Source organism: Carcharhinus amblyrhynchos, chromosome 25 (genome assembly GCF_965287045.1).
Source record: "Carcharhinus amblyrhynchos chromosome 25, sCarAmb.v2.hapA, whole genome shotgun sequence".
Classification (NCBI taxonomy): Eukaryota; Metazoa; Chordata; class Chondrichthyes; order Carcharhiniformes; family Carcharhinidae; genus Carcharhinus; species Carcharhinus amblyrhynchos.
In genome coordinates this window covers 35,653,682-35,669,596 of record NC_137348.1, presented here as the reverse complement: position 1 = coordinate 35,669,596, position 15,915 = coordinate 35,653,682, and the positions used below count along the sequence as shown (strand labels likewise).

Genomic DNA, 15,915 nt, shown 5'->3' with positions numbered 1-15,915 from the left:
CAACAATACTTCCTTACCTTTATATTCTATTCCTTTAGCTATAAATGCCAACATTCCATTCACTTTCGTTATTATCTGCTGTATCTGCTTGCTAGCTTTCTGTGACTCCTAAATGAGGACACCCAGATCCCTCTGCACCGGAGCACCTCGAAGTCTCTCCCCATTGAGATAGCAAGTCGCCTTCCCGTTTTCCCGACCTGATCCTGACTAAACGTGCCTGTTTGCTTTCTGTTTGCAGGTCGGTCCACCAGTGGCTGAACCGAGTGCAGTCCTTCCTGTACTGCAGTGAAAACGGCTACTGGGGCACCTTCCTGGAGAGCCAGAAGAGCTGTGTGTGCCACACGGTGGCCAACGTGTGCCAGCGGACCATCCCCTGCAACATCGGAAGCAACAGCAGCTGCGCCATGTGCAGCCTGGCCAACATCTCCCTGTGCGGCTCTTGTAACCGAGGCTTCAAGCTGTACCGGGGCCGCTGCGAGCCGCAGAACGTGGACTCGGAGCGCAGCGAGCAGTTTGTCAGCTTCGAGACGGAGCTTGATTTCCACGACCTGGAACTCAATTACCTCCTGGCGAAAAAGGACTCCCGCTTGTCCATCCAGACCATGTTCATCAGCAACGAGATTCGCCTCGACACCTTTTTTGACCCCCGATGGCGGAAGCGGATGTCGCTGACCCTCAAAAGCAACAAGAACCGCGTGGATTTTATTCACATGGTGGTGGGGCTATCCATGAAAATTTGTCAGATGCGGAACAGCAGCCTGGACCCGGTGTTTTTTGTTTACATTAACCCCTTCAGTGGCAGCCACTCGGAGGGCTGGAGTACGCCCATCGGCGAGCACGGCTACCCCACCTGGGAGAAAACGAGACTGCACGACTCGCCCTGCTACAACTGGACCTTGCTGCTGGGTAACAGGTGGAAGACAGTCTTCGAGACTGTGCACGTTTACCTGCGCAGCCGCGCCAAGCTGCCGGCCTCGCTGCGCAACGAGACGGCCCAGGGCCCCGTGGACCTCTCGGACCCCAACAAGCGGCAGATCTACATCAAGATCTCGGACGTGCAGGTGTACGGCTACAGCCTGCGCTTCAACACCGACCTGCTGCGCAGCGCGGTCCAGCAGGTTAACCAGTCGTACGCGCAGGGGACGCAGTTCCACTCCTCGTCCTCCGTCATGCTGCTGCTCCTGGACATCCGGGAGCGCATCAACCGGCTGGCCCCGCCGGTGGCTGCGGGCAAGGCGCCCCTGGACCTCTTCTCTTGTATGCTGAAGCACCGCCTGAAGCTCAACAGCAGCGAGGTCATGCGCGTCAACCACGCCCTGGACATGTACAACTCGGAGATTCTGAAGCAGGCGGACCTGCTGACAACAAAACTTTGTTGACGTTTTCCCCCGCGGGATTTGTAAGATGTACAGTTGCAAAAAAAAACCCAGAAGCAGACACACACACACACACACAGACGCACACACACACACACACACACACACACACACACACACACACACACACACACACACACACACACACACACCATGGAGCAGTTTCTTGACGAAGCACGAGGAATCCACGGGGACTCACCAGATCGATTTGTCCAAGCATGTTTCTTATCTCTTCAGACGAGGACACCTTTTTTTGTTTTTGTTCCCACTTCTAAGCAAGGGGAGAGAGGCCTTTGAGGACCCGCACAGCGGTCAGGGGTACTCGTTGCGAACTACTGCCATTCTTGTTAACCATGCCCTTATGATTTCCACAGGTGCACATGCTAGCTGGTACCTAGCGTGACTTTGTACAGATAAATTTAACAGAGAAAAATGAGTTCCACTGGGGCAAATGAGGCATTTTCGAAACAAAATTGAGGAATATCGGGGTGTTCAGTGTGAGCGCACGTGGAGACGTGTTTTGGGAAGCTGAGAGGGTTTTGAGGCGGGTGGGGGTTAGGCGAGATTTAGGAGCAAATTCATTGCATCTGTTGGCCTTGTTCAGCAGCAGAGTAGGTCCTTTACAGCAGCAGGGGAGTACCACAACATAGCACCAATTATTTGTCATACTCCATTTGGTTGAACAACCGCCTCCTACCAGCGGCTGTTCGCGAGCATCTAATTAATTAAATACCTGCAACAAATTCATAATTAAAGGGTTCCCCAGTGGGTTTGTCAGGAAAGATGGGAGTTGAATTTTGTAAACATGGCGGCGAATGTTGGCCTTCCCACCAGACACTTAGGTCAAGAATCAAGCTCTGCCTCCAATCGTATTGACTCAGCGTTGGTTAACGATCAAACCCTCGGCAACTCAGCACAAACCTAATTGGAAAAGCTGAAGAGGGGGCCACAGGTCAGCTGGCAAATTGAGAGATAAGGATTCATAATGTGACAAGTGTTTACCCCTCACTGTTTGATTAATGGTTTACAGATGTTTGAGGGCCCTCGCTGCCTTCAATAATTTGACGCGAATGCCGTTCTCTTCGCCATCAGTGCAAAAAGTGCTCGGAAGGAGCTGTTGATGTTTCACTTCCTCTCAAAAAAAAAGAGCAAATGATAAAAACGCAGAGTGGACCAGGCACTCTATTAAAAAAAGACTGGTCAGCATTAGGGCATTACGGTGGTTAGAACTGCTGCCTCTCAATGCCAGAGATCTGGGTTTGATTCTGGCCTGGGCTGGCTGTCTGTGTGGAGTTTGGACATTTGGGATACTCAATTTTACTGTCACAAGCTGACTAACATGTCCACCACTTGTTTTTTTTTACACACTTTAGGTTTCCAATGTTGATTCTACTTTGATTCAGTTATTTTGTTCCTGGCTTGTTTTTTTTTGTAACTTTTGCGATCCTCCTGCCTGCCTGCCTGCCTGAGGGGGTCTTATTTGTGGCTGCAGACAGCTCGAATCTTTCCGTCAGTGCACTTCTACAGTGTGTGGGGTTTGCACGTTCTCCCCGTGTCTGCGTGGGTTTCCTCCGGATGCTCCGGTTTCCTCCCACATTCCAAAGATGTGCAGGTTAGGTGGATCGAGCGTGCCAAATTGCCCCTTAGTGTCGGGGTGGGGCGTGACCTAGGGTAAATGCATGGGGTTTGGCCCTGGGTGGGACTCTGATCAGTGTAGACTCAGTGGACTGATTCTGCACAGTGGGATTCTATAAGGAGTTCAGCTCTTGTTTTTGTTTTCCTTCCATTTGGGGTACCTTTATGGTCATGGAGCCTCAGGAATGACGATCCTTGTCACTTGCGTGAGGGTCAAATTCCAGTTTCCAGGCAGTTTTGGGCTAGGAGAAAATGATGGTCCAAGAAAAGCAGCCAAGTATTTACTTACCATCCCACCTCCCCTCTCTCCCCGACAGATGACCCACTGCAGAAATGTAAAACAGTTAATGCATTGTGAAATTGCCACTGATCGGATTAGATTTGAGATGTTTCTATTATTCTCGGGCCTGATGCGCAAGACAGAATGATCCCTCGTCTTATCCTGTTTATTTGATTTATCATTGTCACATGTATTGGGATACGGTGAAAAGCATTGCTTCTTGCGCGATATCCAGACAAAGCTTACCGTATGTATAGCACATAGGGGAGAAGGGAAGGAGAGGGTATGTAACGTTAATAGAGTGGAGTGAAAGATAAGCTTAATATATGGTAGGTCCATTCAGAAGTCTGATGGCAGCAGGGAAGAAACTTGTCGGTTGGTACCTGTTCTCAGACTTTTGTATCTTTGTCCCAACAGAAGAGGGCGGAAGAGAATATGTCCCCGGTGCGTGGGGTCCTTGATTTATGCTGGCTATTTCCCCGAGGCAGCTGGAAGTGTAGACGGAGTCAGTGGATGGGAGGCTGTTTTAAGTGATGGACTGGGCTTTGGAGTTTAACGCAGTCTTGGTCAGAGCAGGAGCCATCTGTACCCATGGGCTTTACATTGGGAAAATAACCAATTGATGAAGTGCAGTGTCAGTCCTGGCCTTGGCATTGTTTCTGTGCGTTGGCCATCCTCACCTTGTTGTCAGGAGTATAACTCATTGTAAATAATGAGCAGCTCCCACTGATGCACAGACTCTGACATCTGTTCCCCATTTTCATTATTAACCATCACTTATGTTCATAATTCTACCAATCCTTTTGAAAGTATTTAATGAAAAAGCCTACTTTGTGAAGATTGTTGTGGTGAATGATTTATTTATCATGTTCTCTAAGAAATATAAGAAAAGTAAAAGCTGAACATCTGTTTACGTAACACTAGTTCCCATTCTTTTTCTGGTGAATAAATGTCCTCACTGTTTGCCACCCCTCTAGCCTTTGAACAATACTGCTACTGTTTCCCCAACAAGAGTCCAGTTACCTCAGATGTCAAAGCCACACTCTCCACGCCAGGCTCAAGCACTGATTTGCGGTGTTCGAATGCATCCCTGCGCCTTGCGCATTTGGCCGGAAGTGCTTCAGGTTTGCGACCACCAGGCATTATTGGAAACTCACGATGTTCGCAAGGTCGGGAAAGGTGTCGCCTTGGTTGTTCTATTTTCTTTCCCTGACCTCTGACCCCTGGCCCTGGATGGGAAGGCCCCGCCCTTCACACCATTTGGGTGAGCTATTGGTGAGATGACTGTGGAATCCCTTGCCCCGCAACTAGGTCCGCCTGCAATGAGACTCAGTGCCTTTGGTCATGTAAATAATGTTAATCACTACTTTCTTGTTTCCCATTCCATATTGGGATCTGTCTGTGTTTGGCTTTGGTTGCATATTAATTTGTCCTTCTGCTTTCTTAGCGTTGGGTGGCATTGGCAGAGAAACAAATTAATGGAACAGACATAAATGCAGCATTAATGAATATTATGAAGCTGGAGCTTTGTCTATCATTGTGAGAATAACATTTAAATAGGTCATTGAACTACTCCACCTAGAGCAGTGTATTCCATCACTCCATACCAGAGATATAGGAGGGAGAAGTAGAATGATAAGATTGCCAAAAGAGTCTTTGTTCCTCGTTCATCCAACTATTTCTTGAGTGCACTGAGGAGATTTTTTTAAGCTAAACTTCAAATTCTGAATCTTGCAGACCATTCAGAGCTTGCGTTTGTTCCATAGGTCTTCAAAGGATGATTTAGGGGGTCAAAGCGGTGACCAATCTCCTTCAAAATTGATCACCTTCTCCTAGATATCCTCTGCAGGCTTTGTAAATATTCAAATGCCAGACTGCCTCAACCTGCTTGCTCATTTTTGAAAGACGCTCAACATAACATCAGCAACACGGTGTCTGGAATTCTCCGATTCCGTTCACACCACTGCCAGCGAGAACGGTAGAATTTGGCGCTCAGCCAAAACTCCATTCACTGCGGCGGGACCAGAGAATCCCAGCGGGAGATTGCTGGCCAATAAGTCGAGTTGGGAAGCACGGATTCCCTCCTTGGTGTCTAGTTGCAGTGTTTATCTCTCTAGCTTGTTGAAGTTTTCATATCCAGTGATTAAAGACATGTTATTTGCTGCCAAATCTTTGCTTTTCAGTTCCAATTTTGTAATCTTCTACTGAATCTGATCAGCAATGGATGTTGGCATAGTTTGATCCAAACTTACCCTTCAGTGATCACATCAGTATAGTCTTTTCAAGAGAATCAGCCAGATTCACAACTACTTAATAGGTATACTGTACAGAATACATTGGGGCCAAAATTACATATAGAAATGTGGAGAAGTAGAACTAACGGTTCATGGATTAATGCTTTGCGTCCGTATGTCTCAGAATTTTCCCATCCCACCTGCCACGGGAATCGTAGCAGGCGGGATGTGGACCACGCAAAGGTCCATTGACCTCAGGTGGGATATTCTGGTCTTGGGGCGAGAAAATCCCACCCATTAACTCTGTTTCTGTCCACAGATGCCTCCAGACCTGCTGGACTTATCCAGCATTTTCTGTTTTGATTTCAGATTTCTCACATCCGTAGTATTTTGCTTTTACATCTAGAATGCGTGGCTCCCAAAACTACTGGGTAATTTAGAAAAGGCTTGAACATAGTTCCTTGTTGCTTTCTTCGTAGCAGAATCAACTTGCTAACCGATCAGCACCCTTTTCTTCTATAGTAGAAATTGCCGTGATTGTTTGAAATTTGGCATTCTTATGTTCGTCCTGATGTGTGCAAGATAAAAAGCTTCAGCAGCTTGTCTCTCGATTCAACAATACAGAGAAAGTACTGTCAAAAAAGCTCAAATGTTGAATCTTTTTAACCTTCCCCTTCAAAGCCCGCCTGATTGCTTTCCCAGTCTGATTACTCCCACTGTTGTCTCCTCTCCAACAACAGCCCACAATAGAACAAGTACCAGACCCTGAGGCTGAAGGCTGAGAATAAAACCTGCACATAGTTTACCAATAAATATAATGTATGTTGTGATACCCTTCCTACTTTAAACTGCTAAAAAGAAGATGGTTAAACAGTGGTGACTTGCAAAGCAACTGCTGGCAAGAAATTTGGTATTCGAAGTTTGTTCTCGTTAAGTTTCTCCATTGTTTCGTCCCCATTTTATACGTAAGGTTACCAGTGCATGTGCCTATACTTTAAACTCCCCCCTGGAGGCTACATGCACCAACCCTCTGACAGGGCGTCCCACCCCCTTCGTCCTAGCCCCATAACATTTACCATGGCTATTTTCCTTAATCTACATATCATGTGATACTAAAGGGCAATTTAGCATGGCTAATCCCCCTAACCTACACATCATGGGACACTAAGGGGCAATTCACCATGGCTAATCCCCCTAACCTACAAATCATAGGACATTAAGAGGCAATTCACCATGGCTAATCCCCCTAACCTACACATCATGAGACACTAAGAGGCAATTTAGTATGGCTAATCCCCCTAACCTACACATCATGGGACACTAAGAGGCATTTTAGCATGGCTAATCCCCCTAACCTGCACATCCTTGGACTGTGGGAAGAAACGGGTGCACCCGGCGGAAACCCATGCAGAAATGGGAAGAACGTACAATACCACACACTCACCTGAGGTCGGAATTGAACCCAGGTCTCTGGCGCTGTGAGACAGCAATGCTAACCACTGTGCCCTGAAGAACTTGGGCAGCACAATATTGACTGAAGATCAAGAATATTTATGCAGGCCCATTTGCTCAGATGTCCCACTTTCCACCATAGACATTCCCCAATGTTGAATCAACTTGGCAGCCAGTTATGTTCGCCCAATGGCAACACATTATCTCCCAGTCAAATAAGGGCAATGCTATTGTGCAAAGTGGGAATCTTTGTGTTTGGAGACACTGCTGGCACCTCCCTTGTATTGCAGCAATGTATTCAAAGAGTAATGGTGGTGTTGCAAAATAAACGGGCTGTGAATTTTACTCAGTGGTGAAACTTGGCTGCCTCGGTGTTCAAAGCAAGGAGCAAAGTCTTATGTTCTACCCACACAGTGACTAATGAGAGGGGAACCTGGCATTGATTCAGTACTTGAGCAAGATTCTCCTCAAGGGCTTAGATATCCAGTGAGATGCCTCTTTGCTTCATAAGCAGAATGTGCGTCACGGCAGCCATCATCTGTGACTTTGTTATGTCCTCTGCCATTTCACTTCATCAGCTTTGAATATAATTTTGATTTTGATTTGATTTGATTTATTGTTGTCACATACATGTATACAGTGTAAAAGTATTGTTTTTTGCACACTATTACAGACAAAGCTTACCGTTCATAGAGAAGAAAAGGAGAGTGCAGAATGTAGTGTTACAGTTAAAGTATAGAGAAATATCAACTTAATATGAGGTAGGTCCATTAAAGATCTGAGAGCAATAGGGAAGAAGCTGTTCTAGAGTCAGTTGGTACACGACCTTAGAATTTTGTATCTTGTTCCCAACTGAAGAAGGTGGAAGAGAGAATGTCCGGAGTGCATGGGTCCTTGATAATGCTTAGATGGGAGGTTGGTTTGAGCGATGGACTGGGCTTCGTTCACGACCCTTTATAGTTTCTTGTGGCCTAAGAGTCATAGAGGTTTACAGCATGGAAACAGGTCCTTCGGCCCAACTTGTCCATGCCGCCCAGTTTTTACCATTAAGCTAGTCCCAAGTACCCACGTTTGGCCCATATCCCTGTATCGATCTTACCGATGTAACTGTCTAAATGTTTTTTTAAAAGACAAGATCGTACCCGCCTCTACTACTAGCTCTGGCAGCTCATTTCAGACACTCACCACCCTCTGTGTGAACAGAATTGCCCCTCTCTACACTGCTGCATCTCTCCCCTGGTCTAAACAGGAGCCAGATCAAGCTATGACATAGAACAGTACAGCACGCTACAGGACCTTCGGCTCTCAGTGTTGTGCCAAGCTATGTCCAAAGCCAAGATCAAGCTATCCCACTCCCTATTATTTAAAGGTTTGACAAAACAATTTCACACTGTGCAAAAATGACAATGGGCTCTTTATCGTGGTATCTGATTTTCTCCTTCAAGCCTGTTCTCTTTCATGTGTGGCTTGAAATAATTTGCCAATCAAAGAATGATGGCCTTTTAAAAATGGGATAGTGAAACCAAAATCAAAGCGAAACACGGCAGATGCTGGAAAACTGAAATTAAACTAGCAACTGCTGAAAATACTCGGTAGACGTGGCAGCATCTAGGAGAGAGAAACTGAGTTAACACTTCAAGCTGATCATAACCATTCCAGAAGAGTCACATTGGGCTCAAAATATTAACTCAGTTTCTTTCTCCACCAATGCTGTCAGACCTGCTGAGTATTTACAGCACTTTCTATGTTCTTTTTCATATTTGAGAATAGTGGAACCAATGTGGAAATGACTTGATAGAAACCTACAGTAGAAGGAGGCCATTTGGCCCCTCGCGTCTGCACCAGTCTCAATCCCTCCCAAGCCCTTTTCCCATAACTCTATGCATTTACCCTAGCTGATCCTTCTAACCTATACATCCCGGGACACTAAGGGGCAATGTAGCATGGTCAATCCACCTAAACTGCACATCTTTGGACTTCTTCAGTTACAGCACTATGCTTTTGGTGACGTGCTTGTCTGCAAGTCAGAAGGCTGTGGGTTCAAGCCCAACTCCAGATGAAAATTTAAACTGACACAGCAGTGCAGTGCTAATGGAGAGTTGCACTGTTGGTTTTATTAATAACCTATTCATGGATGTGAACATCGCTTTCAAGGCCAATATTTATTGTCCACCCATCATTGCCCTTTCAGAAAGCCATTCAGATGTAATTTTAAACCAAGGTTCTACCTGCCTTCTCAAGTGGATCTTAAAAGGAATGTGAGGCGTGATTTAGAGGAAGAGGAAAGACGATACTCCCTCTGTCGTGGCCAATATCAATCCTTCAAACAAGACCAGTGGAAAGAAATGATTTGGTCATTGCTGTTTCCAAGAGATTACTGTGTGCAACTGGATTGCCACCTTTTCTTACATTCCAACAGCAATTGTGGTCTTAGTGCCATAGAGGTTTACAGCATGGAAACAGGCCCTTCAGCCCAAATTGCATTTCAAAAATACTTCATTGGCTGTAAGTCATTGGGATGTCAGGAGAGGTCTGAAAGATGCTATGTAAAAGCAAATCTTTTCGTTCTGTGGTTGGAAGCATTTCACAGGATCCATTTTATGCAAGTGGCGCAGTGGTTAGCACTGCTCCCTCACAGCACCAGGGACACGGGTTCAATTCTGGCCTCGGGTGGCTGTGTGGAGATTCCATATTCTTCCCGTGTCTTCATGGGTTTCCTCTCATAGTCCAAAGGTCTGCAGGATTGGTGGATTGGCCATGCTGAATTGCCGCAGTGACTCGGGCTTGATTCCCAGCTTGGATCACTGTTTGTGTGGAGTTTGCACATTCTCCGCGTGCCTGCATGGGTTTCCTCCCACAGTCCAAAGATGTGCTGGTTAGGTGAATTGGCCATGCTAAATTCTCCCTCAGTGTATCCGAACAGGTGCCGGATTGTGATGACTAGGGGATTTTCACAGTAACTTCATTGCAATGTGAATGCAAGCCGACTTGTGATGAATAAATAAACTTTAACTTCAGCTTAGCGTCCAAAAATGTATAGCTTAGGTGGATTAGCCTTGGTCAGTTGGGTTATGGGGATAGAGCAGTAGAGTGGGCCTGTGTGAGATACTCTTTTGGGAGAATCTGTGCAGACTTGATAGGCCGAATGGCCTTTTTTTACACTGTTGGGATCCCTAAAATCCTGATAAAAGTTTCAGCCAATTTGCTGAAGATAAGACACGTCATTTGCTACAGCAAATTCCTTTCTCAGTCAATAATAATTCACTTTGGGGTGATCGTTTTCAGTTATATTAAAACTATCCTGGTTAAATTATTGATGGTGTGTCCCCTATCATTAAGCATGTGAGTAATTGAAGCATTCCACTGGAAGCTAATCATCACTTAAAGATCATACATAGTAAAATGAGTAACTAGATACCGCAGTTGGCCGCTGCGCTATTTAAAATGGTGTGCACTCCTTTGAGAAAAGAAACTGCTGATTGACAAGATTTGAAATTGCCAATCAGCAGGAGAAACTGAAATGACTGTCGTGGGATTTTCGTTTAATTTTGTGCAGAGTCCAAGTGAGGGACGTTGGGGGACGCTGTGATGATTTTCATTTTCAAAGACTAATTTAAAGCGAAGCTTTACTTGAAGGGGTTGTTTAATACAGAGCAGTACAATGTGGTTAGCACTGCTGCCTGACAGCACCAGAGACCTGGATTCAAACTGGTCTCGGGCGATTGCGTGGAATTTGTATGTTCTCCCCACGTCTGCGCGGGTTTCCTCCAGCTGCTCGCACACTCCAAAGATGTGCGGGTTAGGTTGATTGGCTGTGACAAATTGCCCTTCAGGCAGGGACGTATGTTGGGTTACGGGGATAGGGCCTGGGTGGGATTGCTGTCGGTGCAGACTTGATGGGCCGAATGGCCTCCTTCTGCATTGTAGTGATTCTATGGAAGAATGAGAAAAAGAAGCATCATTTCTGTGCTCAAAGTCTTACATTGATTACCAGTTAATGATTACCAGCATCTTGATGTTAAAATTTACATCCTTGTTTTCCAGTCCCAGAATGGTCTTGCCACTCCCGGGGAGTGATTTTTTTCCAGCCACACGCGCCCCAAAACCAGAAAATCTCACCTGAGGTCAACAGACCTTTGCATGATCACTCCCTCCCCTGACTCCCCCACCCCTCTCTCCAGCCCGCTATGAACCCAATGATGAGCAGGACAGGAAAGTTCTGCCCCCCACCTCTAAATCCTTCTTCATCCAAACAGCACCACCCACCCCACTTTGTGATTATTCCAATTACACCAGTTGTGCCCTCATCAGCATTCCCCATATTAATCACTCCCCCATTCGCAACTGTGCTGTCAGCAGCCAAGGCTCAAAGCTCTGAAATTTTCTGTTACTCCCTCTGCCTCCTTAACACTCCTTACAGTCTACCTGTTTGACCCAGCTTTTGGTTCTCTGGTTTAATAACTCTGACGTTGCTTAGTGTCAAGTTTTTGTTTGGTAATGCTTGTCAGGTGCTTTGCGATGTTTCATTATATGAAACACGCAATATGATTAGAAACTGGTGTTGCAGTCTCCTCTGCACTGGCTGCCTAGAATCGGGCTGCGGATAGACAGTTTGTCCAGAGATCTGTCGCAATTTTCCAGCATTTTCTGTTTTTGTCCAGTGCATTGTTTTGTTGGCTCATGAACATTAGCGTTTGTGACATCTTTATATGGACAGTGCAGTCAGCTGCACTCTGTATCTGTGTGTGATGCTCACACAAAATATCTCCTGCCAATGATTGCTCTGGCTATTGTTATTAATGGGCTGTTGAGAGGCATTGTCCAGTGTCCAGATTTCTCATTTCATATCAATGAGAGTTACCAATTCTAGAAGGTAGGCTTCCCTTTTTGAAACAAGTGGGCAACTTTGTTCAGTGTCTGAAATGTAGCTTGCATTTTTAAATCTCCCATTGGCTCATTCAGTAAGTCAGAACAGAACTGTGATTCGAAAAGGTTGCTGCACATGGCATTTGAAAGAGCAGCCTTGAGACATGACAAACGGATTGTTAATTGAATGGTGCAGTTTCTCAATGACTAAAGCTGATCACCTGAAGCCATTGTACATGTACCAACCTGTTAACTTTTTGGCATCGCTGCTCAGTGAAACACATAATCTGTCTCACAGATTGGTCTGGAGCAATGAGGAGAAAATCGCTGACGGGCTCTGGCTTTTGTATTAAATTCTTTAAGTTTATTTATTTGTGTCACAAGCAGGCTTACATTAACACTGCAATGAAGTTCCTGTGAAAGTCCCCTAGTCGCCACACTCCGGCGCCCATTCGGGTACACTGAGGGAGTATTTAGAATGACCAGTGCACCTAACCAGCACATCTTTTGGACTGTGGAGGAAATCGGAGCGCACGGAGAAAACCCACGCAGACACAGGGTGAACGTGCGGACTCTGCTTAGGCAGTGACCCAAGCTGGGAATCGAACCCAGGTCCCTGACGCTGTGAGGCAGCAGTGCTAACTACCGTGCCACCCTCAATGAAATTGGTCAAATTTGCTGCAGAGACAGGCCATTCAGCCGAGATAGACCATGCTAATGTTTCTGTTCCACACAAGGAGCATCCCACTCTTTACAATCGATCCTAGGAACATATCCTCCTCTACCTTTCTCCTTCATGTTTGCCTAGCTTCTCCTTAAATGCATTTGTGATATTGCACTCAACGACACCTATCGGTAATGTGTTCCACATCTCATGGCCACCACCCCCACCCCCGGATCAAGAAATTGCTCCTCAGTTCCCCTCAGTGACTATTTTATATTTATGTCCCAAACCTGTTGCCTTCCTTTCATCTTAACATTGATACCATGCAAAGTCCCATCATGGCTGTTTCCCATCATGCACCTGAAAACTTGCCAACATTCATTGGCTGGGTGGGGGAGGGGGAGGCGTCACTGGGCCTCGGAGAAAACACTTAGGATGTCAAAAGGATCTTTTGCCATTTTTGAAGTACAAAGGAAAAGCATCCATGATAAATGATTCTGTAACAACTGACGTATCGTCACATTTTTCCAGTGTCAAGCTTGGAGCAAAATAGTCATCAAAAGAAGCATATGGTTTAAGCCTCCGCCTAAACAGAGAGCGAGTCTGCAACTGCTCACAGCAACGTTACAGATAAACAGTACTGTATGAGTACTGAATTTATTGTGATTGGTTGAATTGATAACATTGAAACGCCAAAGGAGCTGCTGCCATCTGCGAGGGTTACTGAACAGAGTGTTGGCAGGAGTAGGCTTTGCCGGCTCAGTGACATACATGCATGGCCCAGTAAGAAGCAAGTCAGCAGTCTTTGATTGCTTAATTCCAGATAATCCTCTCACGGGTGACCTGGTTAACGGTGTTATGGTGTTGGATGTGTCTCGCCTTATAACAGAGGAGATTGGGAAGAAGAGAGGGCCAGGGAGAACGTAAACAATACAAGATAGAGCTACCACATACAACTTAGCCATCATTTAAAAAAAATGAATCCTGCTTTATTCAATCATTGCAGCTACGCATTTCCGGACTCCCTGTTTTACTGTTCATTAACCCCCTTACACTTGTAGCTGGACAAAACTAATTTGGAGAGAGATAGAACTGTGTCTTGAATGAATCAGTGATTTGTTTTTGGATTTACAGAGGGATTAAAGAGCTTTTGAATATCTTAGAACTGGTATATGACATCACTGGATATCATTTAACCTGTTTGAATACAAAAATAAAACTGCCTGTGGATGTTGTCTGTCCGTCAACTCAGCTTTTTAATTCTTATCCTGTGGAGGTGTGACGTGTTTGTATCTTTTAATGTAGCAAACTTGAGACTTTCCACAGTGCTGTTAATATGTGAAAAAAAAATGAAAATGGCAACAATAAGATGTGTATGCTTCAATAAACTGTTTTCTAATAGCTGGCAGTGTGTTACAGTGTACGTACTAAATATATAGAGATTGACTTCTCATCATGTCACAGCGGTACCAGAACCGTAAACACTAAATAAAAGAGAAAAGAGTATTTATTAATCCTGTCGCTGATGCGTTGTGTTTATGGGAGAGCTTGTTTATTTAAAGCTTTTTTTTTTGGTCAGGGTTTGGGGGGGGGAGGGGGATGGATTTGGGATTATCTCCTGTTTTCACACACAGCATAATCTATCAAACATGCGGTTCATTTCACATGATAGTGACAGTTAGGAAGCCATTACATTGTCAATCATGGAACACCATTGAAGAATATCGCTTTAATGACTGGTACTAGATTTAGATCTTTGGTTCTTAGCCAACTCTTGTTTTTGATCCTGGCATCTTTCTCACAATGTTACTATAGCTTTGTGGCAAACAAAAATAAACACACCATTTCGTGTCTTCACATTATTCTTTCCAATTCATACCAGTAGACTTCTGTAGTCCAGGATTGGTGGAGGCACATATACCCTTACACTTCTCCTATCCTCATCCTCCTGTTAGGATCCCAGTTGGTGTTATGACTGAACAGGAAATTTCCAGAATGAAACCCAAGCAAAAGAACACAATTTCCGTGCTTTAAAAAAGAAACACAAAGGAACAGAGACACAGGACTGCCAGTTAATTTTAACAACAAGTGAAAAACATTAAACATGAAATATTGGATGAAGATAAAATACTCCTTTACTCCCCCATTAGCTTATCAAATACCACCCCGCACCCCCCAGATTTTAAGATTAATGTAGAATGCAAAGTATGTCTAAAGCTACGATGGTCTCATTAATGCAAAGTCCCTTTAAGCACAGTGTGTTCAAATACACAAGTTCTGCTCTGAACCTAAGACAGTGGTTGGAATTTTACCAGTGTGCCCGCTCCAAAATCAGGTTGGGCAAGACTCACAGAACGGCATTCTCCATTGGCCTCGGGTGGGATCTTACAAGCCTCAGGCAGGCGAGGCAACAAAATTCTGATAAGTGTCTGCGAACCTCACCTCAGAATACCCCCAGATGATTGGCACGTGAGAGGTTCCAAACTCCCAAAATGCAATTTAAAATCTTTTGCAACATTTCTTAGCAATCAGCAATTTGCATTTTGAAACTCAGCCAGGTTTTCTTAATGGTTCTTTCAAACAAAGCTTCACTTTTAACAATGAATTCCATCCAGGATTTTACACCATCCCTTTAGGATTTCTTTGTCTTGACTGCTGTACAAACTGTTAGTAATTGCTTTAACTATTGATTTGAAATGGAAGCAAACTTTTGAGTTACATCTGAAGTTTACTTTCCCACTTTAAATCTAAAATTGCTTCAGAACACAGATTATTCTCCCTTGAATTCTCTGGGACTTGGTCTCCGTTCTCTTAACTTCTGTTGTCTTAAGATATTTTCTAGGAAGCCTCTATCTTTGTAAATCCTTTATCCTATCCAGCTTCACCTGGCAGAGTTGAGAAATGTTCACTCCCTGGGGTCCTCCTTCCAACTGCCAACAAATTCAGCTTAAACCGAGAACAAAGAAAATCCCTTCCCTCTGGGAAAAAGACCCTTGTTACTAAGCAACCATTTCTAATTTATTTACTCTTTACAGCATAGTCCTCTCTAAGCACAATGGAAACACAATTGGAACTGAACAAACCCCCACACATAAAAAGACCTTTGTCCAATATGAATCTAACTGTAGGTTTTACTCTTCCAGGCACAAAAGGTATTGAATTAAACCCACTTAAAATTATACCATGTTTCTAATGTTTACCGATACACTTACAAAAACCCGTAAAGCAATAACTATATCTTTGTTTTCCTGACACTTCAAGAAATAACCATACCTTTTTTTAAGGAGTGCACATTCAGTGTTGAAACTGTATCAATTTTTCATTTCCATCCCCTCTCTTTTGGGGATCAATAATGTTTGGTTAATCAAGCTGCTGACTATAGATGTGGGATTTTATGGGTTTTCAACA

The 15,915-nt window shown here is 44.7% G+C and overlaps 1 protein-coding gene across 3 annotated transcripts in view; it reads left to right on the top strand.

Annotated features, from left to right (window-relative positions):
* Positions 1-12,885, top strand: part of brinp1 (bone morphogenetic protein/retinoic acid inducible neural-specific 1) — a 391,976-nt gene extending 379,091 nt beyond the window's left edge. For all 3 annotated transcript variants that reach the window (XM_080211786.1, XM_080211788.1, XM_080211787.1), the window contains exon 8: positions 239-12,885. In XM_080211786.1, coding sequence (XP_080067912.1) covers positions 239-1,379 — 1,141 coding nt within the window. In that variant the 3' untranslated portion in view covers positions 1,380-12,885. The remainder of the gene's footprint in view (positions 1-238) is intronic.
* The last annotated feature ends 3,030 nt before the right edge of the window (positions 12,886-15,915 follow it).